The sequence below is a fragment of the Corvus kubaryi genome, unplaced genomic scaffold (assembly GCF_017639235.1).
Source record: "Corvus kubaryi isolate FWS band 111438036 unplaced genomic scaffold, C.kubaryi_AGA036_p1.0 37334, whole genome shotgun sequence".
NCBI classification, from domain to species: domain Eukaryota; kingdom Metazoa; phylum Chordata; class Aves; order Passeriformes; family Corvidae; genus Corvus; species Corvus kubaryi.
The window spans coordinates 20,373,050-20,397,296 of NW_024581108.1; the positions used below are offsets into that span (position 1 = coordinate 20,373,050).

At 38.5% G+C, this 24,247-nt stretch overlaps 1 protein-coding gene across 5 annotated transcripts in view; it reads left to right on the top strand.

The window, feature by feature from the left end:
• The window catches only part of ZFYVE9 (zinc finger FYVE-type containing 9), a 56,537-nt gene that overhangs the window by 14,390 nt on the left and 17,900 nt on the right, over positions 1 to 24,247 (top strand). For 4 of the 5 annotated variants that reach the window (XM_042030694.1, XM_042030693.1, XM_042030695.1 and 1 more), the window contains 9 exons: positions 2,512 to 2,616; positions 7,185 to 7,289; positions 8,053 to 10,112; positions 15,260 to 15,359; positions 18,962 to 19,138; positions 19,470 to 19,639; positions 20,383 to 20,506; positions 21,662 to 21,784; positions 22,952 to 23,107. In XM_042030694.1, the coding sequence (XP_041886628.1) occupies positions 7,220 to 7,289; positions 8,053 to 10,112; positions 15,260 to 15,359; positions 18,962 to 19,138; positions 19,470 to 19,639; positions 20,383 to 20,506; positions 21,662 to 21,784; positions 22,952 to 23,107 (2,980 nt within the window). In that variant the 5' untranslated portion in view covers positions 2,512 to 2,616; positions 7,185 to 7,219. Of the gene's footprint in view, positions 1 to 1,803; positions 1,900 to 2,511; positions 2,617 to 7,184; positions 7,290 to 8,052; positions 10,113 to 15,259; positions 15,360 to 18,961; positions 19,139 to 19,469; positions 19,640 to 20,382; positions 20,507 to 21,661; positions 21,785 to 22,951; positions 23,108 to 24,247 lie in introns of those variants that run through there. The other variant, XM_042030696.1, reaches the window with a different exon arrangement.

Sequence of the window (24,247 nt, forward strand, 5' to 3'; positions counted from 1 at the left end):
TAATTTTGTATTTTTAGAGTTCTTTTCTTCTATTCTTCATCCTTTCTTTATTCTGATCACGTCTCTGCTTGTCAAATTTCTCCTCAATTTCTGTTTTGGTTTTGCCATAATTGGTAGTCGCCTTCTTGGAGCTCCTGAGGGAAATCAGACATGTAGGGTACAACCAAAGCAGCACCTGAGTGACACCACTGTAGGGCAGGAGACAGAGGAGTTCAGCCAACCATCAGCAGAAGAGATAAGGAACTGAAATGCTCCAAGTAGCAAACTGGGACAGGAGGGACACTGGGCCTACTTCATTTGCAGTAATTTTAGGTCTCAGTGGGCCCATAATTTTTAGGTGGAAATGTATGCATCTTTTACAAGTGTGGTGGAACCCTTTTTTAGCAGTGTGTGTGACTCAGAGAAAACCTAATAATCACTAGGTTATATGTTGTTGTGAGTATTCATGGCTCTCACTTGTAGTTATTCCTTTTGTCCTCAATTTTAATTTCAATATACTTTTCTTACATTAGATTCTTACTGAAAAAAGAATTTGGCTCTGCTGCCAACTTGTTCATTTTTTTCATGAAATCCAAGTGTTATAATATACTTTTTTTTAAACTTGCTTTTTGTTTAAGTGTACTACGTTCATATCTGTAAGCATGCTGTGATTTTTGCATTGATCTTTGTAAGGGGAAGTGGCTGATGAAAGTAAATGTTGAACTGTAAACAAAAAGCTCCAGGACCTCCAGGTAATATCTCTTCAAAGCTTACTTTGGAGACTGGCAGCGATTGATTGGATCTATGTTCTTCTCTGTTGAATGGTTACGCACAAAAAAGTCATTACCTGGGAAGGACAGAACAAGGAAAGAGGAGCAGAATAAAAACAATGAATAATAAAGCTGTGCTGTTGCCCTGAATATTGCTTGCCTAGAAGGTTTGCTGGCTTAGAGCATGGGTGTCAGCACAGCACGTTTCAGCTGTGGGTTGCTAGGGCTGATCCATTTCTGATCAGGGAAGGTTGAACTTTGTGGTTAATGTATGACTGGTTCATGTGATGTTCGTGATGCAGCTGACAGGCCTTGCCATAAATCACAGACAGAAATGTCATTAATTGATCTGTCTTTTCAAAGGGGTCATGAAAACAGAATCATTTTCCTGCACTACAGGCCAGGAGGGGACATGATGGTGGTTCAGAAAACCTTCCTCACTGCCACGTGTACTTCACGTCCCTTTGAAAAACCTTATTATGATGCCTTTCAGTGGAATTAAATTTCCTCCACTTCCGTTTTTGCATGCATGTGAAGCCTATCTGAAGAATGTTGTAATAAGATAACATCTACTATTTCCTAGATAACCAAGATTCATTTTAGTTTATAGAGGTAGAAATACACATAACATCAGAACTTGTATACAGGAAGAGTTCTGCTGGCATCCAAAGCTGTGGGATTCTGAGTTTGGAAACACTACTACTCAGAGTGATACTGTTCAGTTCATTAGTTTCCTGCAATTATTACTGTAGCTAATTTCTGAAAAGAATAATAAACAACCCTGGGAAAAATTTAGTGTAACACTGAATATTGCTTTCATGCATGGAGAACTGATTTTTTTTTTAGCACTGTTCATTTTGCCGGAGTTTTAAGGTTTTTTTTCTAACATACGTTGCAGCTTCATCAGAGCACTAATAAACGTTTTAACTACCTAACAGGTCAAAATGTCAGTGCTAGCAAACCTTAGAACATGAATTTAACCTACCTCTTTCCTTTTCTTGTTGCACTGTTTGTCATAAACTAGTTTGCGTTTTCTCTGCCCATGGCTGTGTTGGATTTTTGAGCTATGTTGGCTGTTAGAATGCAACCTGGGAAAATGAGCACCTGACCTATAGAAATGCTGTGGATTGAAGAACAAAAGTTTCTTCAGGTGACTTTTTTTTTTTCCTCTTGGGTCCTCCCTGCTATTGAAGGTTGGTGCTATTGTGGGTTTTGTGAGAAGCAGCCTTTAGGAAATGAAGGGAGCCTAAGATTGTAGGGGGAATAATTTGAAGACAAAACCACTTGTTTAGCTGTAACAAAATCAGTGGGAAGCTGATGAATACTGTTTACAGAATTCAGAGGGCTGTGAATTTTTGTTGAGTATCAAAGCTACTAGCTCTTTATTTTTGGAATGCCTATTGTAGTATAATACAATTGATTTCAGAGGCTAGTTTTATAAATTGTTACAGTCAAGGTCATCAGAAATACAAGGGCAGTTGGAGTTGCTGCATTACACTGAGGGTTTACAGTTAATTGAAGAATAATAACAGGGAGGTATCAATGAGTTTTTTATTAGCAACGTTTTTCTCCAGACTATAGGAGAGCAATAGTGGCATAGTGCACACATCCCTGAATTTAAAGCTGCAGATGTAATCCAAATCATTTGAAGCTTGCAGCATTTGCCAAATATGCCTGTGCTAGCTGCAGCCATGTGTTGAGAAAAACAAGGTTTGTGGTGGAATTACCAATCATAAAATACATATTTGTATTTTCTTTCCAGGATCAAGTAGAACACCCTGATTCAGCAGAACTGGCTGGTTGTGCTGCAGTCATCATGAGAAGGCACAGGGTCATTCATTTCTTAACATATGTATAAGAGAAAAAGGTAAGAGGCAACTTCTGCTTTAGAATATAGTGATTCAGGGTTCTGCACCTGAGATGTTTTTTATGTATTCTTATGGATATATATTTATTTATGTACACCTTTGTATATGGATGTATCTCTTACATAGAACATGATGGAGTATTTTTAGCAATTTGTTGTTTTGTTTTTTACTGAGAGTAATTGCCCTGTTTTAGAGCAAAGACTGTGTCTTACTTTGTTTGGGAGAGGGGGAAGGTGGGCAAAGTCTTTCTTTCTCAGTCTGTGCTGTAGACAGACCTCATCAGTTCTAAACAAAGCTATTGCTCAACTCTGAACAAACTCTTCATTACAGCAGAGACTCGCAGGGACAGGTGACACACAGATCGCTGAAGGGAGCTGGAACAAGTTGTGCACTTGACCATTGTTTGTTGGGGTTGAAGGAGGTGTTCAGGAGCACTGGATCTCATAAATCAGTCTGTCCAGTCGATCTGTACTTCTGTGCTGTCATGCTACAGGAAAGTGACATTTTCTGGATGTGTGATTTTTATCAGGATGAATGAGCAATGTTTGGTTTCAGTTTGATCATGCCCTTTGTGACTTCCATCTTAGGAGCTTTTCATGGATATTTTTTGTGAGGACTATAATAAACTATTTGAGCATTTTGTTTAGTAAGAGATTAATGAAACATGTAGGTTCACAGTTTGATATTGAAAGAGTTGTCTCCACAGGACAGCATGACAGGAAATCCTGGGATTCTATTCTGGTCCTTTACATACTCTGGTTTTTAGGCCTTTGCTGTGAGGCCAATAGTTGTATGTCAGTATTATTTCCTTTCAGTGCATTTTTTATTACATTATTTTAATGTGATTGTGAGCTGATCATCCACTGTTAAAGACAATTTGAAAGACTAAAGGCTGTCAGTTCCCGTGGTGAGAACATCTCAAGGATAATTTAGGATATGCAGTTCAGAAGATCATGGGTTACATAATCCCTTATCATAGAGCCCAACACAAATACAAGTCTGGCTGCTTTGCAGGTATGACACAAGGCCAGTCTCTTGTACAGTTCATTTCCCAAGAGCAAGCAGGCATGTGGGATATCTGAGCTCTCTTGAGAGACAGTCTTCAAGGCTAAGCCTGTTCAGAATAACACCTAATTTTAAGGGAGGGTTTTCTGTCCTTCACTTCTGTCTCCTTCCCTCCCCCACTATGCAACTGAAGTTTGTGTTATGTCTGAATGCTGCGATGACAAGGGCAGTAATTCTGAGTAGATATGACACACACATTTTTGGTACATGGACCTTTAAATTTAGATATCAAGGGAGATTAGAGCATGTAAGCTTCATGGAATGTAAGTTCCTAAGTTTCAGAAATGAAAATGATGGTAAGCCCATGCTGTTGTTATGAAGAAATTGATAAGTAAAACACAGTTCCTGAATTATGCATGATCTGTGATCCAACAGGAGCTTGAAAATAATCTGATTTGACAGGCTGCATGTTTTAATTAGCTCTTTGCCCTGAAACACAGAAGATGACTCTGCAATGGGTAACAAATGATCTTGGGTTCTGCACTTACTATACCAGTGGGTAGTAACCATTGTATTACTCTTTTTTGTATACAGAGTTAAATAAAATACAAAATTTTACTATTTTTTCCATAATTAGTCTTTTCTGGCAAATCTGTACATGGAGGACTGTCTTTTTGGAAAAAAACATCTTCTGTATTTTACTCATTGGTGGTTTATGTCTCCTTTTCCTTGCAGTGGCACAAAATCCTCTCCTTCATACTGTTCATTCCAATATATACTAATTTAGGAAGTATCTCCTTTTTGGTGTCATACAGCTAAAATTACCACTGAAACTTCTTTGTGATTTGCTCATGTTTTTATTCTCCTTTTTCCAGAATCTAAGTTGTGTGTTTGCTCATCAGCTTCTCTCGATGCCATGTCAGGATGTTTGAACAATACTACAGAGTTTCACAACTCTTAAGGATCCTTTAAAAACATCATGCCAACCTTTGTACTAAGAGGAACTTTGGGATTAGAATAATTCTAAAAGTCTTCCAAGCTTTTATAGTGGTACATGCTAGTTGCAGTCGAAAGTTTCAAAAGACCTGTAAAGGAATATGCTTTTTATTAGCTTGGGTATTTAATAAAAATATTCAAAATAAAATTAAATTCTAAACCACAGGGAAAACAGCTACTCAATTATTACAGCATGCTGTGTTAGAGCAAGTTTATTTTCTGTTTTGATCTTGAGTTGCTGGCTATGGAGAGTTGAAGCATTAGATCTTCAACTGGCAGATATGTGAGTTGCTGACAATCAGGAAGCCTTGCTGATATCTGTTAGGAACATGAGTACTTGTCCTCCTTTACTGCCAGACAGAGGAGAGGGCATTAAGGACTTCTGTGGATTTGGCAGTGTGTTTTGCCCTTGGCAGAAATTTGCAGAAAAGCTTGGGGGGTTGCTGTGTTCTTTTATATAATAATAATAATTTTAGATCTTAGATCTGAAGATTTGCAGCTGACCTTTTTTGAGAAATACCTACTGCACAGACAATGAGATCTCATTTAGAGTGGCTGTCAGCTTAGTGACTGTGAGTTTAAAAATAAAAGGTTCTCCATATATCCTGGTACATCAGTAAGTAAAATAACAATAGTGATATAAAAGGTCTTTATTCTCTTCAGTTGGAACTCATGAGCACAAAAATTTTTTATGACACTTTTCAGTCTTGGAGTGCTTCACTGACAAATACTCTTTGCATCATTGACCTTCATCAATTGTTTGCTAGGAGCAGTGTTATCATTATAATGTAAATTAAATACATTTTAAATGGATGTGAAATTATATTGTATTTTGTACAAAACAGTCTTACTTTTTGAAACTTCTGAAATGCAGCCTGTGATCAAGGTGGGCAGCTTTTGCATTGCTTGTGTTATGATCTGTGCATCTGTGCACAGTTAATGATATGGCAGATCATCTATTTTCCTTGCAGAAGGAGTTAATCTAAAATCCCAGAACAGAGGCCAATTCTGGGAGTGTGTCAGATGACAAGTCGAGTTTATCTCTGAATTATATTGCAAATGGTCTTTTTTCTGTTGATGCTTATTGCAATTCTAAGTTACTGTTAGATTAATTTTCTTCAAAACTAGCTTTTGTATATATCTTTAACACATGCCTTAGTCTGATTATGTTAAATAGCAATGTATTTATGTTGTATCATGTTCACCTTTTAGAACAACCATGTTTCAAGTTTTAAGTCGACCTTGAAAGCTTGAACTCGGCATTTTGTGATATTTTAAGGCACAGTCTTTTCCTGTCAATAACCTAATTGCAGCTGTTGCCCATAATAAATACAAAACTGCTGTACGGTAAATATTTATAATTTGTAACTTGGTAAATACAAAATGTTGTAGTAATGGAAATAAAGGTGGTTGATGCTTTCCTCAAATCCAGATACTATGGGGATAATAGTAAAATATTGTATTCAATTGGAAACTTCCTCTGATGTGTGGTATCCCTGGTGGAAAAAAGCAGGTTTTTAACTGAGCTGTCAGGTCTAACACTGCTTCATGCTGCAAAACAAGGTTCTCACCCTCTCCTCCTCCATTGCCTTATTCAGAACAGTGAAAGCCAACTCTGAAGAGAATAAGACTGTTTTGGATGATGTTCAGAGAACAGATCAAATCAAGGTCTCTCTGTAGTTTATAGGTTATGGCACACATTTCCCACTGAAAATGTCTTTGCTGGTAGTGAATGTTTGGAAAAAACAAATCAGGGTGTCTTGTTGCTACACGATTTTGGTAGTGAGGAGTCCATGTTACTGCTGTTAGGGCAAAATATTACTTATTATGTGAAGGTAGTTATGTAATGATTCAGGGTTGGGTTTTTTGCTTTAGTTTTGCTTTTTTCCCCCCTCATTTCTCCCATGTCATCTTCTTTTCTAGCCTGAGAGCATTATCTTGTGATGAGACTATTTACTTCTATGCATTTTGCTAGATTTCCAGTGTCTGCCTTTCAAAGAAACAAGGATTATTAAAGCAGACATTTTAAGAGGTAGTACAATTCAAGTAGCACCCATTAAGTCCCTTAACAACTTTTACAAGTATGAATCTTTGAAGCATCTCAAGGGGAATGAGGAGTGACATAGAATACTGCTAGCCTACTGTACATTAAAAAATCAGAAGCACAGGGAGTTTAAACTACATGTTCAGAGCCACATGAACTAATTGGTGATAGCACAGATCTGGAAGTCAGATCTTCAGATTTTTTAGTTGGCCTTTCTGGTTCTCTGGACTGGTGTCACAGCAGTTTTCCTCTTACCATTATGGTGATCCTGATAGCCAGACACATTAATGTGAGAGACTGGAGGTAATAAAATCCAAAGCAAGTTTGGGGGGGTTGTTAATCTGAATTAAGGAAGTTGAAGCACACAAATAATTTTTATTCCTGGAATATACTTTTGAGTTATGTCTGTAATGTGTGTAAAATCTGATTTACAAAGGACTTTTCTCCTTAAATCAGGACAGTATGTAGTGGAACACTGCTGACTGAAGGTTAAGCATCTGATTGTAATTTGTTCTCTGGCAGGTTCAGACAAGGATCTGGTGGTCGTTCCCTGACAAATGGAGAACTATTTCCAAGCAGAGGCATATAACCTCGATAAGGTTTTAGATGAATTTGAGCAAAACGAAGGTGAGTCATTTCAAGCAGGATTGTAGATGCACATCAGATGTCTTCTACAGAGAACAGTATTGAAGAGGAGGAGATCTGTGATATCCTTTGTGGGTTTGAGTTGCAAATTAATCCCAGAATTTACAAAAAAAATCTGTTAATTTTGCATAGTATGTCTTCAGCATTTCTTAGAAGTATTCTCTTCTGCTTCCATTCATCTTGTTTACCTTTGTAAAATTTCTCACTCTTTTAATAGCAAATGTGCCATACACTTTTAAAGAAAGGTTTTGTGAAGCTTAATCTCAGTAGCAATATTTAAATAATTTATTTTAAACAAATCAGGCAAAACTTATTTTAAGCTTCTTTTGCAGAAATGTTTTATTAGGTCACATAAATCATATAATGAAGGTTATCATGTTCAAAGCACTAAATTTTTTGCTTAGTCTAATTGGTAATTCTTTACTGTCAAGGAAGTTGAACATTTTATGGGGGTGAGAATCTTTCCAAGCACTTCTAGCTGTCCGAAATATATTAATCAATACTTCAAAGTTGCAAATTCAACCTGATAGTAATTGGGGTAGCTCTAAACTTCTCAAGTTCCAGAAACATTATGGAATTACACTACTTAGGTTGATCAAGGATGTTGGTTATGGCAGGTGAGCTTCATTTTTGTGCCCGTATTTGAGCACCTCTGCATTTCTATTTGGGGCATTCTAATGCAGCAGGATTAATAGAACCTAACAGAACCTGTAGCTTTAATATGACAGGAAGTTTTCTTTTTCAGATGCCGCTGTTTCACCTACACTGCTGGGTGCGAAGTGGAATCAGATTCTAGATCAGCCTTCTTGTCGCCTGTCATTCAACTCGACTGTGGCCAATGTGAATGAAGCTACAACTCCTAATGAATGTCAGCAGAGATTAAAGTCTTTCTCCTTGTCCCATTCAGTGACTACACCAACAGGAGGAGGGGATCACTGTGCTAATGGAAAGGATTTTAGCATAAGCCCAGAGACCCCAGTCATGTGGATTGATGATCAGGCAGCAGATGATCAATTGATTAAAAGAAATAGTAATCGGGATGATCAGTGTAACTCTGTGGAAGCAGGAGAAAAGAAATGTGGAAATACAGCTTGCTTGCCAGAGGAGAAAAATGTGCTAGTGGTGGCAGTCATGCACAACTGTGACAGGAGAACACTACAAAGTGATGATGTGGTGGATTGTACAAATTACAACAGTCAGTCCCTAATGGACTCCATTAGCTTTACACTGGATAATGAAAATCGACAGAGTGACCAGTTTAGTGTTACTGTAAATGGATCCACAGAAAAGGATATAGATACAGAAAAGCAAGTAAACAGGCTGTGCACTGAAGATGACTCTGTAAGTCATTTGATTAATGCTTCTTCTGAAAGCCTGACTGCTGCATGCCCCTCCTCTCGATTGAAGGAGGATTTTAATATGAGTAAAGATTCGCTGTTTTCAGAAGCTACAACTGCAGGGATCAATGCAGTGACTCTCTTGCAGAGACCAGTTGATGGTACTGCTAAAATGCAAGAAAACTGTGCGTCAGTTGAAAATTTCACTAGTAAAGCCATTCCTCAGAGAGCCGATACAGAAGCTAAAAACTCTTCTGGTTCCAGTAGTGGAAGCTTAATCGTAGAACAGGAAACAACCCAGCAGTTGCAGTCTAGGCTATCTGGGCTCACCGAAACCTGTCAACCTAACATGGCTGGAAGTGGCAATTACAAGGAATGTGTTGCAGAGGATGTTAGTGCCACTGAAAGCGAAGTCATTGAATGTGATAAAAATCTCGGCACAACAGAATTGCACAGCATGGCAGAATGTTACCCTGAATCTCAGGAGATGACTAATTGGGAACTGACAAAGTTGAATGAGATGAATAATAAGCAAACTCTAGGAGAGAATGAAAAATTTTTGCAGACCAAACAGCTTGATGATGCATGTGGTAGTAGCAAAGAAGATGAAGATGGGGTGTTGGAGGCAGGCATAGACTTAAAAGGGTCTGGTACAGATGAGCTTGAAGGGTCCAGTCTCTCTGATGTGATGGCTACATCAGCAGCAAGCTCTCTGTCTAATGGTTGTGATTCCTATGGAATGCAGAACCCAGTTGTTGCTCATGTTCCAAAGACTTTACCCTCCAAGGAAGACTCGGTAACAGAGGAAAAGGAGATTGAGGAGAGCAAGTCAGAATGTTACCCTAATGTTTATGAACAGAGAGGAAATGAGACCACAGAAGGGAGCGGTCTTATTTTAAACAGCACTGGTGACCACATAAAGAAAAATTATATGCATAATCTTTGTAGTCAGGTTTCATCCATGCAAGGGCAAACTTCACCAAAACCAGTGACTAATCTGCAATATATCAGTGTTCCTTTTGGTGGTGCAAGGCCTAAGCAACCCACAAATCTGAAACTGCAGATTCCGAAGCCATTATCGGACCACTTACAAAATGATGTTATTCCCCCAAATTGTGGAGGTAATAGTAAAAACAAAAATGTCTTTGGTAAGACACAATTAGGGGATACAGCAGACACGTTTCCTGGTGAAACATCTTCAAATGCCTCTGGTACTGGTTCCAATGGGGAACATTTGGATGAGTATGAATCTGGAGTCTCTAATAGTTCGTGCCTTGCAGTAGCCCCAGATAGTCCAGATAATGATCTCAGAGCTGGTCAGTTTGGAGCTCCAGCCAGAAAGCCTTTTACGACTTTGGGTGAGGTGGCTCCAGTGTGGGTTCCAGATTCTCAAGCACCAAACTGTATGAAATGTGAGGCCAGATTTACATTCACCAAAAGAAGGCACCATTGCAGAGCCTGTGGGAAGGTAAGTTCGTATTTTGTGAATAAACTCAAAGCATCTTTTTTTCCCTGATACTGCACAACATCACATCAGAGGGCTTGCTAAACTACTGGATATAGTTACCTGTGACATCTCTTCCTAAAAAGCCGTGTCTGAATGAAGCAAAAATGGGAGTTGTGAGCTCTGATCTATTTAGGGTTCTAACAAAGAATAACTAATTGTTACTAGTCTAAATAAGCAGTTGTATTTGTTGATTACAATGATTGTCATCCTTGGGTTTATGTCAAACTCTTATAAACTGTCTCAGTGCAGGAAGCTGCTTTGTAGAAATTACTGCATCAATAATCCCATTAAAGTTACTGAAACAAACTTGTGCATTGGGAGTGGGCTGTTGGATTGCTGGCATCCTGCTGGTTTACATGGCTGATCAACTTGATTCTTCTCAGTCTTCTTCACTAACTTTTCTCATATTGCTTACATTATTTTTACTAGTATTAACATGTTTCTAAACATACATTTGCTCCTGGGGAAAAAAAAAGTAAATTAACTGTAACCTGATATATGTATGTCCACATGGTGAGAAATTTTGTAATGAAGACAACTAAAACATAATTTCTGTATCACTTTTTGTTGTGTAAGAAATACTTTATTGTTGAGGATTTTTTTTTAATGTATGTGCCATTTAAGTGAACACAAATTCTTATGTGATGAGTTTATTGTGAATTATTAACTTGTAAATTATTTCCAAATATCTTTTACTGAAATACATGTCAGTGGTGTAAGTAGGAACTCAGGGAAAAAATAATGATGATTCAAAAGCAGTAAACTAACACTCTTGTCAATTAGGTATTAATGAATATTGTAGAAAGAAATACTAAACCCAACTAAGAACTAGAGTAAAAGTAACTTTGGTTCATTTAGGCCTCATTCAAAGTTTTCTGAAGCTGATTGAAAGACCTCCTGGCTGCTATGGGTGATAATTTTTGCTACCAGAAGAGTGCAGGGAAAGCAGAATGATGTGGATAAAGGACCTAAGAGAAGCAAATGTATCAGGAAAGCTCAAACCCTCATGCCAGCTGTTTCTGGAAGCAGCCCAGCAGAGGCCCCAGGCTTGCTCCTCCAAAATGGAACACGTATGTGTCCCTTTTGTCCCTTTAGGACCAGAATGCATAGCACTCCATCTCTCACATGCTAAACAGTCTTTCCCAGGACACTTTTTAAACCTAAGCAGACATTCCTTGTGCACTGGTCCAGGACTTCCAGTTGGTTCTGCCCATCCTCTTGCAGCTTGGTTGCAGTGGAAGTCCTGATGTGGAGCCAGTAACCACAGGTGATCACTAAGCATCACATGAAGCACAGGCCTACCTTAGTGTACCTTTTGGTTAACATCAGGGGCCTCATTCTTCTCATTGCAGCTAAGGAGAATCTGTAAGGCATGGAAGTTAAAGGATTGTCCATGATTTTAGCTTTGATATGTTAACTTATGCTGTTATTTAGGTAATTTTTTTTTCTTTTGGAGTTGAACAAATGTGAGTACAATTTTCATGTGCAGTAACGTTTTCTGCTTATTTTTGTATTTTAAACAAGTTTATTGCTTGGATGTAACTGCTTCTCTGTAACGACTGAAGCCCTGAATTGCACAAATGATTGCAGAAAATTAAAATATCTGTAAATGCACAAAACATGCAACGATGGAGCAAGGCCAAAAATTTCCTTTTTTTTTTTTTCTCTTTTTACATTCTTCTGACAAACCTTGAGAAGAACAACCAGTGCCAGTGGGTTTTTTGATTATATGTAGGACATGGATAAAATAAAAAATCCCTCTGCTCAGTAGACAAACTGACTCAGTAGACTTAGAATGGATTGTTTTTAGAAGCTTTTGTTAGCTAATATTTGTCTCATAAGGTCACCCCAAGACACTGGGCTAAATTTGCACAAGTGCAGCCAGAAGATGTGGCAGACAGGACTCATTAATAAATGCTAAGGATCAGTGTAAGTCAAATAATACTTAGCACTTACTGCAAATTACTTTACAGCCCTTAATTCCTGTAACAATTCTGGGCAGAGAGAGACCAAAGCTTTGACAGACAAGCTCTGATGAATGTGGTTGCAGTGGCTTGAGAAATCCCAGTTCTCAGCTGTCTGCTCCTGCTTTCTGGTCACCATTCCCAGCCCCAGAGCAAGTCCTGTGGACCATGTGTGGTGTAGGTAACTACTGAACCACAGGGATGCTTCCACTGTTAAATGTCTGAATCTCACTTAAAAGAACTGGGGAGACAATGTCTTTAGCTCTTGCAGTTATTTGTTTCTAAAGGAAGTCATGGGATTCAATATTTTGAACACAAGCTTTAGCACAACAGTTTCTTTTTAAGCTTTATTAGCATAATGACAAATCATTTTAGTAGGGGTGAATGTATCTGTTTCATTTGGGAATAAACACTGCATTTAAAAATAGTTGAGTGGCAACTGGAAAGTCTGTCTCGGTTTTTAATTTCAGGGTAATAATTGCAGAGTTAATGGATGATACGAACCATTTGGATTGATAGAAAGTAATTTACACTTACAGTAAATTTAGAGTTAAAATTAAGAACCTGATGAATGTGTGTGAACACATTCATAAATTATATGTTATGTATTTTTGTACTTTTATTGTCAGATGAAATCATCATCCTTGATAGGAAAACCAGAAAATTTGTATGCAATCTTTTTTATTGACAGCCAAAACTGTATTTTTCCACTAAAATATTTTTAAAAAATCAGCAATTCCCCTAACAACTAATGCTTTAACAACTCCTAGTGAACCTGAAAACCCTAGTAACATAAAAACTTGCTTTGACACTGCTCTGTTGTTTTTTTATAGCATGATGTACTGAGATAATGACTTGGTGATTGTTAATAACAAGTCTGACTTGTCAGTTGTGCTGGATTGCGTTCTCTGCATTACTGCTGCTCAAGGCTGGTGCAGCCTGAGAGAGGAGGTGGGGATGTTCTGTCATTGCTTCTATTTTCTCTTTTAATATTTAAATCATTGCATTTGGGACCTTTCATGAATGCACAATGTGTTGTTTGAAAAAGGGTCCTAAATTAGATACTAATTTGTGTTGGGCCTTCATTTATGGTTGATGACATTGATTTTTCCGTGTTCAATACTGAATGAACTTTTGACTGGAAGTTTTGCCCAGAGAACTGAAATGATGTCAAATGTCTGTAAAATATGCTGTGATGTTGTTATTAATATTCCCTAGAATACTTGTAAATTGGGTTAAGGTGTAAGTGCAGAAATCAGATTTTTAACGTACATTTGCTTTGGTTTTTTAAAGGTTTTCACATATGTGAAAGGGTGGATTTTATTTTTGCATTAAAATGCCAGTGTATACTTAATTATGTTTTGGTTTTGAAATGTTTGAGTTGTCATAATTAGAAAACATTAAAACTGGTTCTAATGAGACAAGGCTGAGCTGTCTGCACATTTGATTCTCAACTCATGTTGAGTTCATAACCTGTATTTACTTATTTTAAACACTTGACACTAAAACCCTGCAAGTAACAGCCTGCAAAGGAGTTGTAATTTGGTGTGATCTTTAACTTGGTTGAAATTTGATTGGGCTTAAACACATTTATATATAAGAATCTTGTGTAGCTTCTTGTCTATATTACAGAAATAATGCTGCTGAAGTGATGGAATATTTTTTTTGTTTAGAAAGTGTTACAGATCATAATAATGCATAGTGAATTGCAGAGATAATATCCACCCATAATTAAAATTTGAAATTCTCTCTTGCTATCTGAACTCATTTGTTAGGTAGCTGCCTCTGTTTCTAGATCTCCTGAGTGTGACATTACCTTTCTGCAGGAAATGGATGTTCATCAGTATCTTCACATCACCTGAAAAATAACCCTGAGGAACTACTGGTTTTTTTAAAATAAAGAAAATATAATTATTTGAAACAAATAAGAAGTCTTTAGGGCACGTGTTCTGCAGGATTTTGAGAAAGCAGTTACTGTTGTAGGATCATATCTGCATGCAAGTGTGTGTTGGTGCACAAGCCATGCTCTTGTTTTATGGTTTTGTTTGTCTGGAGAAAGCCTCAGGACTGTTTCCTGCCCAGGACTGGGGAGCTTTTAGAGCTGGTTCAGGTGAGAAGGACCAGCACTGCAGCTGGATCTCCACAGCACCTTGTGCTCCTGGGGCTTTGTCCTGGCCCCTTTAGCAGCCAGTGTGCACAGAATGCAGTTCCTGAGTTCTCCCTACTGTTGTGATGCTGTAGTGTTTGTATTCATGTCAGTATGAGCTTTTTTATAGAAATGGAGCAAGATTTTCTTGTAGTACTAATGTCATTCAGCTTTCTTAAATGTCTTGGTTTATATGTTGAACACTTAAAACATTTTGATAATTGCTATTCCTCCTCAACCGAGGAACAGCTTGCTAGATATGAAGAGATTAAACAGCTGGAGTTGCTAATATAGAATCACCAAATTATTTAGGTTGGAAAAATTCTTTTGCAATCATCAAGCCCAACCTATGACCCATCACCACCCTGTCAACCAGAGCATGGCACCGAGTGCCACGTCCAGTCTTTCCTTAAACACCCCCAGGGACAGTGACTCCACCACCTCCCTGGGCAGCCCATTCCAATGTTTAATCACCCCTTTGTGAAGAAAATCCTCCTGATGTCCAAAAATTCCTCCTAATGTCCAATTCCGTATAGTGAATTGTACCACTGCAAAGAATTAATTAATTAAGTTTGAATTAATCTGTGCCATAGCAGTCTGTTATATATAGGGAATACTTGTGCATTGAAACGTATTTAATTCTAGGTAATACTCATGCTTTTTCTAGGACTGAAATTAACTCCCAAATTGTTAATTCTGTAAGGGATTGTAATGTGGTAGGTATTTATTACCCCCATTGTCATTTATGCCAAACAAATTTAAAAACATCACAGTGCAGTATCAGGAAAAAGCATTTATGTGTTCCCCAAAATAATCATCAGAATTAGTAGGACAGGCACCTTGGGTAGGTATTGGTCACTGTGGCTTTAACGGGAAAATACTGATTTTTTTACCTCTATATTTTGCATGTCAAGAACATAGCTGATACTCAGTTGTCCAGATTCATCAGTTTGTCCCATATTTGTGCACAGCCCTGAGTAGTTTCCCCTGTGTTCCAGGTGTTTTGTGCCGCGTGCTGTAGCCTGAAGTGCAAGCTGCTGTACATGGACCGAAAGGAAGCCAGAGTGTGTGTGATCTGCCACTCAGTGCTGATGAATGGTGAGTGGGAAGGGAATCTGAGACATGGCACTTCACTGGCTTTGTGTGGAGCTGCAGTGAGGGTATTTAAGAAAAACAAAATACTTTATTTGTGTGAGTAAGTATTCTAAAACAGTAGAGGTGCTTGAGAGGCTGATGTGGAATCCCTGTGAAGAGCAGAAAAACTGGTAAGGTTGCAGTGAGTTTGAAAGCTTTCATTTGGGAGTGCTCTACCAGGATAGAAAAATCTGTGACTTTTGGGGTTTTTTTGATGTTAACTCAGAAGTGTTCTCTGGATGCTTTGTTGCCTGAGTAGATAACCTGCTACACATTTATATGGAATGCCAAAGGGAAGAGTAATGCAATTGTGCCTGTTCTAGATTTTGCACTACAGGAGATTGGGAAAGTAGTATTTATCCACAAATTTATCCAGCTTCTCTTTCTTCTTAACTCCTTGGTGCTGCATTAGGAGGTCTTGTTTAAATACAGGTCCATATATGTGGACAGCTGAACTTGGATTGTTACTGTAGCACGTTACTGGGGTCTGTCAAACCTGGGACAGTGCTGTGGCTAAAAGCCTGGTGAGAACATGGGATACAGGAAAGAGGTCACAAGTAGTTCTGAAGCTGCCATGTAGAACTGACAGGAAGTTCTATCACCTCTGCTTGGTGTAAGGAAAGACTCTGCTTGATTTTGACCAGTGGGCTGTGGAGTGTATTTTGTGTGTCATCCTCTATTGTATTAACAGAGCTGTGGTATAAATATGGGCAAACACAGAGCACTGTCTTGAGGCCTCTGAAAATTTCCAGAACTTCCCACACTGGCAGTTCCCTCTGGGTGATGATCTGTCCAGCTGACTTAAGCCCATGACACTGAGACAGCTGTTGCTGGAAGCCACAACGTTCAGTTTTTATGTCTTGAATTGAGAAGACAGAGAAATTGGATTAGGTTGAGAGGGGACCCATGTGAGTGCTTAAATCATGAGATGACTTGTCTCATCATGAGAAATTCCAGGCATTTTGGTTTATTAGTGGGAAGGTGAATGGGTGGCTTGCTCCTGGGGTATAAATATATATCTGGATCACTGAAACTCGATGCCAGAAGTTAAAGCAGTGGTAGAGAAAGGTCTGACAGGTGCATTCTAACATGTAAAAGGTAGAATGAGAAGTCAGACAAATTCAGCCTCTAAATGCAAACTTTTAATTGTTAGGATAACTGTTCAGTACTTATCAGGATAGTTTACCATGGTATCTCCATTGCTGCAATTGTTTAGCTAAACTTTGGAGACTTTTAGCAAAGATTCTAAGCAAGAATTAATTAGGGAAATTGTGGTTTGTGTCAGCACTCACACGAAGTAATTTTGGCAGTATCTTTACATATTACTGCATAGTGGATTATTTGGGCTGTTTTCAGCAAGATCCCTTACTTTGCTGAACATGTAAACTAAAACACTAAACTTAAGCTCATAGCTTTATTTTTTCTCCAAAGAAGTTGAGTAATGGTTCAGGTTAGGTTGAAAGTAACTGAGTGCTTAGTCTCAAGATGAGAATCAAAAATTAGTAGACAGTATCTGTTATTAAACAGGAATAATTTTTTCAAAAAAATTTCAAAAAGATTAAATGTTTCAAAAATATTAAATGTTAATTGGCATGCAGTGATAGGTTTTAATTATTAATAATTCTTTACTCTAGGCCAAATGTATAAGGTGACAGGAAATTGTAGGTTGTAGTATCTAGAAATTTAAAACGAGTCCCAGGAATGATGCTGAAGGGATTCTAAAGTGTTACATTTTGGGATGGAGAAATGAACACATTTCAAGGTGTACAGGAACAAGGAATTACAAATACACTTAGCAAAAGACAGCTGGCTTGTGGTGGTGAGTAGGATTAATATTCTCTGGGGGAAGGGAAGAAGCTGAAAATATTTCAGTTGAAACCAAAGTGTTGTTTTAAAAAGACATAATAAAACTGATCATATTATAATGATTTCCTTTTGAAAGACTCTCTGTGCTGCTGCCAGGACAGATGCACATTAATGGCAGCAAACAGTGACATCAGTGCCTGGTTCATTCCAGGGCCAGTCCTGTGCTTGTCCCGGCTCCCTCTGTTCCTGTTCCTGCTGCAGTGCTTCATGGTGATGCTTTGGGTTACTGGTTAGTTCACCTGCAGCCTGATTGTATCCCACCCCTCCTGGTCCTTCCAGTTTTTGTCAGTGCAGGGTTTGGGGCTTTAGTTCCTCTCAGTGCAGCAGGTTAAGCATTAATCTTTGCACAGCCTTGGAACTGGGAGTAGGAACTGTAAAAGCAGCTATTTTATTTGGTTGCTTGGTACCTGGTTTGTGTTTGACTGGGGTGTGGGGGAGGGTTGGGTGTTTGCTGGCATGTTTCCATGGCCAGGCTATGTGTTCCATTGGTTTCCAATGCTATTTTTAGTGTATTTGCATTTGGTAGATATGCTGACTTGGCACTTTGCTCCATTTAAAGAAGGCTCTAAGAATGCTCTTGTACTGTGCTATGACTTTTCTAATAAAGGAGTCCTGGATGTGTAACTTTGTGCATTTTTAATACTTTCTTCTCTCAGGACTTTTCCTATAACTGATACAGAATTGCTGTTTAAAAAGTGCTTCAGTTCAAGTAATTTTCTCAACTGGAATGTCAATACCTTTTTCATTGGCAGGCATTTCACTCTTGGTTTTGCAGGTTGATGAAGGGAAGCAGGAGGATTTATGTTCTATTGAGTTCTGTTTGGGTTTTTTTTTTGGTCTTGTTATTTCCACCTTGGTTTTCTAAAATTTGCAGCTGAAGGAACCCAAGGATGTACATGCTCTGAGAGCTTAGGTGCCATGATATTTATGCCTGACTCAAAGAATGCATTTATTTGTAGCATAGTAATATGGTTGTGAGTGCAAGCACACACCTATGAATTTTCTGGTATCTTGCTCCAAGCCTTCCTGAGAGGTGAAAAAGAAGCAGTACTGTGGAGATAGTCTAGTTTACTCACTGGAGGAGATTTTTGCATAATAGTTTTGTTGACAAAGAAGATTTATGTGTTATTGCTTGGCCAATTGAATTAAGGCTCAAGTCATGCCTTCCAAATTAATAGCATAAGGGGTTTTTTACAGATAAGAATAAAAGTTGTTGATCTGTACTCAACTGCCCTGGATACAAAGAAATGCAAGGTGCTTTTTATCATAAATGAAAGATAAGTCTGTTCAAGTGTTCTGTGGGTTATGAAACATTTGTAGTAGGAATGTCTATCTGTCCATGCAGTGTGATGCATTTATATACATACATTTATGTATTGACTGTTTTTCAATTAAATCTTTGAAGAAGAAACAAAATGAAGCATGAGGAACTAAGCATCACTCAAGTCAAAGTGTATTGTTAAAATTTTCAGAAAATACTTCTCTGTGGACTGATATTTTTATTGCACAGGGCCAGTGCAGTTTCTCCTTGTGCTATGGATTTTCTTACTTAATTGCAGTCTCCTGGGCTGTTCCATGAAGGGAATGGTCTGGGAGGTGGCAGGGTCCACAGCTGACCACAGCCGAGAACGTAACACACTGTTTTGTGCTGTTAGATACCTTCCTCTGTGCTCATGGCTCTTGTTCTTTGTTTGCTTTAGCTCAAGCCTGGGAGAACATGATGAGTGCCTCAAGCCAGAGCCCTAACCCTAACAATCCCGCTGAATACTGTTCTACTATCCCTCCTTTGCAGCAGGCTCAGGCCTCGGGCGCCCTGAGCTCTCCGCCTCCCACTGTCATGGTACCTGTGGGAGTTCTAAAGCATCCTGGAGCAGAAGGTAAGAGCATTTCCTTTTTCTTTCAGTTTACCTGTAGTAAGAATTTGGAAAGGATATCTGCACTTCATCCATTTCAAATAATGGCTAATGCCAGTTGTGCTATTCCTGCCCTCAGCAGGGATATCAGGTTTTTCAGGACATGTAAACTGTTCTCAGTGGTTGTGTCTGTACAGGATGCTGCCATAGGGAATGCAGTAGGTGATGATGTCTTAGGTTCCTTCCAATGCGCATTTTTATTTTTTCCATTTTGCTGTTTTATACTCAGATTTTCCAATTTTCTAGCCAGTGTTGCTGTGAGATCTCAAATGCTGGTTTTTTATGTTCTCTCCAGTGGCTCAGCCTAGAGAACAAAGGCGTGTTTGGTTTGCTGATGGGATACTACCCAATGGAGAAGTTGCTGATGCAGCAAAGCTGACAGTGGCTGGGACAACTTCCACAGGAACCTTAGCAGTGTCTCATGATCCATCAAAGCCCATGGCCAACAACACTTTATCAGCAGAAGTAAGGGAGTGTTTGGTACTCAAAATCCCGTGTTTGCCTCAGTTGAGTGGTGTGTGAGTTGCTGTGGTGACTGCAGTAAGACTGATGTAGGAAATCTGCTCAGGCTTGTCTTAGTATGTTGCATAGCAAGTGTTGTCCTTATTTGAATGTTTGCAGAGTGCTGAAACAACCGTATTTTTTAAAATGAAATGAGGATTTTTGGAGCAGATCACTAAGAATGTTTGTTGTCTGCGTGGCTTCCAACTGTTTGGCTGTACAGCTGGTGTGTGAAGGATATTTGTGTAACACATGCTTTACAAAAGGTGAATCATGGTCAGTAAGGAGTTTGAAACAATAAGATTGCCATAGTGTGGATCAGAAGAATACTCTGTCACAAAATTCTGTATGCAGGAAAGTGCAGCCAAAATCTAACAGTGAAGTCCACCATACTCCATGTAAGTGGAATTGAGACTGCAAAAAGTTCGAATGGGCATAGGCGCATTAGGATTTTGTGAAGAAATGGGTATCTGTGGTGTTAGAGAAGGGAGGTACAGGCTTTAAGCAGACTTTCTAGCAATAGTTCACATATAGGAGTCATCACATGATCATCTATTGTTACAGAGCCAAATTACTTGGTGCTTCTGTTTCTCCAGCAGACACAGACTCCTTCAGCTACATCTATAATAATTTAGCCAGCCAGCTCCTACATTTTTATCATTATTACTGTTTTAATGTTGTCCTTCCTTGTTGTTTGCTTCTTGTAGACTGATAATGCCTCTGTATTCTCGGGAAATATAACTCAGGTCGGCAGTCCTGTTGGCAGTGCAATGAATCTGATTCCTGAAGATGGTCTTCCTCCAATTCTGATCTCCACTGGAGTAAAAGGAGGTGAGGGTATAACTTGGCAGCCAGCTTTTATGCTTACCAGATGCAATAACCTAATGGCTACTGTGTTTATTTTAAAAATAAGATGCTGGCAGCATGCTGAGTATTTGAAGGAATTCTCAGTAAGTACTTGTGGGTAAATATTGGGCCACTCCTTTGCACAATTGGTTCCTATTTGCATCCAGGAAGGGCCCCACCTTGCCATGAAATTCCTGTAACAAGTAAAACATGAAGCAAAAAATTAACTGCAGTCCAGAAACATGTGCTAATTTCTTCACTAATCGGACTGTGGGGAGTGTTTCACACAGAGATAGGTTTTAATTAGCCTTATGAATATTCATGCTTCCCTTCTCTGAAATTCTGTTGGAACATAGGCTCTGTCTGAGGCATCCCCAAGCACTGTATTCAACAACACTATTGCACATTTTGGCCCACAGTGCAGCTTTTAGTCATTGTGATGTCCTCCTGTAGAGGATTCAAATGGAAGAGGCTCCAGAAAATTAAAAACTAATTTTTAAAAGATTAGAAAATGTGTATTTGATTATGGGATATTATTTTCCACAGTCTGATTCATGACATCCTTTAATACATTCCTGGAATGAACTTATTTTCTCTTCTTTTGTTGTTTTATTCCTATTAGATATTTTGCCGACACAGTGCATTTCTCATGTTAAGCTGGAAGTAACCTTTTATTTCTGGATAGTGTCGAAACCAATATGTGAGCAGCATTTAATTTTAAAACAGATCTGTTCCATCCAGTGTTAGCTGTTCATGGTAGTCCAGGACCGATGCCCTTCTGCCTTACTGTATTTAAGTAACAATTCTTAACTTTGTCATTTGGGATGACATTGTGACATTGTTGACATTGTGACACATTTCTCAATTTGATTTCAATTTTCTCCTCTACTTGATACTGAAAAATAGTTGATTTGTGAAATGAGCCACACCTTTTTAAAGGATGTACAGAGGCTATCTTATAAATTCCATTGAAGTTTGAAAATACCAGCCTAGGAAATGATCCATCAAACCAGCAATAGTTAAAGAAGTGTTTGTCTAAAAGGTCAAAACAGTAAAAAGAATTAGAACTGGGTTATCTGATTCTAAAGTAGAGTCTGTACCAGTAATTAATGGGTTTCACTGTGTTTGTTTCTTTTGTAGACTATGCTGTGGAAGAGAGACCTTCTCAGATCTCTGTCATGCAGCAGCTGGAGGATGGTGGCCCTGACCCTCTAGTATTTGTTTTAAATGCTAATTTGCTGTCCATGGTAAAAATAGTAAATTGTAAGTGTTTATTGTTAAATAAGTCTTGGTCTATGAGAGGGGAAATGTTATCTAGATTATTAGTAGGAACAGCAGCATTATCCTTTGGTAGGATAGTATCTGAAAATATGTACAGGTTGAAAACTTTGTACTGAGCCATATTAAGTTAAATGGCAAAAGGCCCTGTTCTGGTCATTTAGGTATCAGTACAGATAATTTTGTGTGGAAAATATAAACTGGACTGATAGAGCCTCCAGTCTCAGGTTTGGAGATTAGTGTCTCCTGTAGAGCTTGATAGGGCAGGGTATTTTATCACCCATTTTCCTTTGGTTGCTTCACTTATTCGCCTGTCATCCCATTCTGGAAAAAGCAGATGGGATCCCATAATAATGCAGAGGTTCCATTCCACCGTGCACCTCTTCTGTCCCTTTCTGTCCTGTGCCTGTGTGTACCTGTGCTGAGGGAGGAGTGGGGAGGCAGACAGATGGCTTCTCATGCCAGTTCCTCAGCTGATCTCTGCTGGGTAGAAACATGGTGGAGAAATTGGGAAGGACAGTTTTGTATTAATAAATTGTTTATTAACCTTTCAGCATCTCTTAGATTGCAGTACAATGTTTTACATATGTATAAAAAGGTAATATATTGAGACACAGGTTTTATTTCAATAACTTAGTATTCTCAAGAAATGAAGCTCAGAGCATGTGTCATTACTAACATTCCTGTGAAGCAGAACAACAGAGTGAGGTCTCATGGAGACATCTGACATCCAGCTCTCCATATTAAGAGAGATACCACTGTTGGAAACTGTTTTAGCTGTCAGGATCATGGTACGCACAAGGCAGCAGCCTGGCCTGTTCCCAGGCTCCTTCATTCACATTTAAATCCTGTCCTTTCATTTGAATAGAGAAACTGCTAAAAGTCTGCTCTGTGGTGTTAATCCCAAGATCTGACTGGGAACTGTAATGCTCTGGCTCTTCCTTAGCTGTAAACTGGGAGTTATTGAGCTGCTCTTGTTTTGGATGTGCTTGCTCTCACGGTAACAGATGTAGGACGTAATTTGTCTGTGTGACAGATAACACAACAATACATGCTGTAAAACTGATTCTTGCAAGAGCTGTCTTCCTGCAGTGAAATTTAGTCATCCTTTTTGCAATTCTGCTCTGCTGATGCATGTTTCCATCCGTGCAGATGTGAACAGGAAGTGCTGGTGTTTCACCACGAAAGGCATGCACGCGGTGGGGCAGTCGGAGATTGTCATTCTCCTGCAGTGTTTGCCTGATGAGAAATGTTTGCCTAAGGATATCTTTAACCATTTTGTGCAACTTTACCGGGATGCCTTAGCAGGTAAGAATGCTCTCTGTTAAAAATGCTCTGAGTAGATGACCATATGGGGTCAGATACATTTTTGTCACAGCAAATGGCTCTTTTTTATAAAAGAATATAAGAAGTGAATGAGGATCAAAGCTGATAGGGGGATGAGTTGTTGATTGTTAGTATCCAGTGTTCTAGTCACCTCACCAAATAAAATGCTGGTAACCTGGGGAGCTGCTCCAAAGATCTTCCAGCTAGAAAGAAAATTTTGAGAATTCTTGAGGATAGTATGTTCAATATCCCTAGACCAGGTAGTTCAGAAGTTTGATTCTCATAGTACCTGTGTCTATTCCCACATTATGGAGATCCTATTTATATTTTAAAATAATATAGGTATACGTGTGCCCAGAATGAACTGTAGAGCATTTCAGAAATTATCCCTGAAATTTGAATTTTTGTATCTCGATTGCAAGATTTTTATATAAACCATTGCACATTTTACATATGCTAAGTAAATAGGCTTCCACTTCTAGTATTATTGTTGGACCTTAGAATGCAAGTATTTGGTTCCATTGATCAGAAAATAAAGCGTGTTTTCCAGAGGTGAAATTGGATCACGTTAAGGTTATATGCTGAAAGTACATTTACAAGAGGTTCTGCTTATCATTCGTAATGCCTTTGGAGTGACTGAATCCAGTACTCTAACAACATAATGAAAGATATTTGTTTCCTAAAATATCTTTATAAAACAAAGGTCAGCTTGTCCAGAGAGGTTGCTAGGTTCAGAATGTATTATTATCACGTGTCATAATGGATCTTATGTGCATGGCAAACAACTGCCTTTCTAAACCTCAATTCATTTGCAATTCTTTGTCTTATAATGATGTTATTCAGGGGGAGATAGATATGAAAAATGGTAAGCATGTGTATATAAATGTGTATATATGTATATTGCAGATATAAATCCAGCTTGGTGTGTATATTGCTATGAAGTTCTGTATAATTACACTACAGAAATACATAATTTATAACTCCTACATAATGTATTTGGAATTCTTTTTTTAGTACTGTAGTGGTAGTAATTTGATATCCTACAATTCCACTGGTGCAAAGAGCTGCTTACTATTGTACAATTCTTAATCAGAAACCAAATGTCAGTGTTAAAGAACTCCA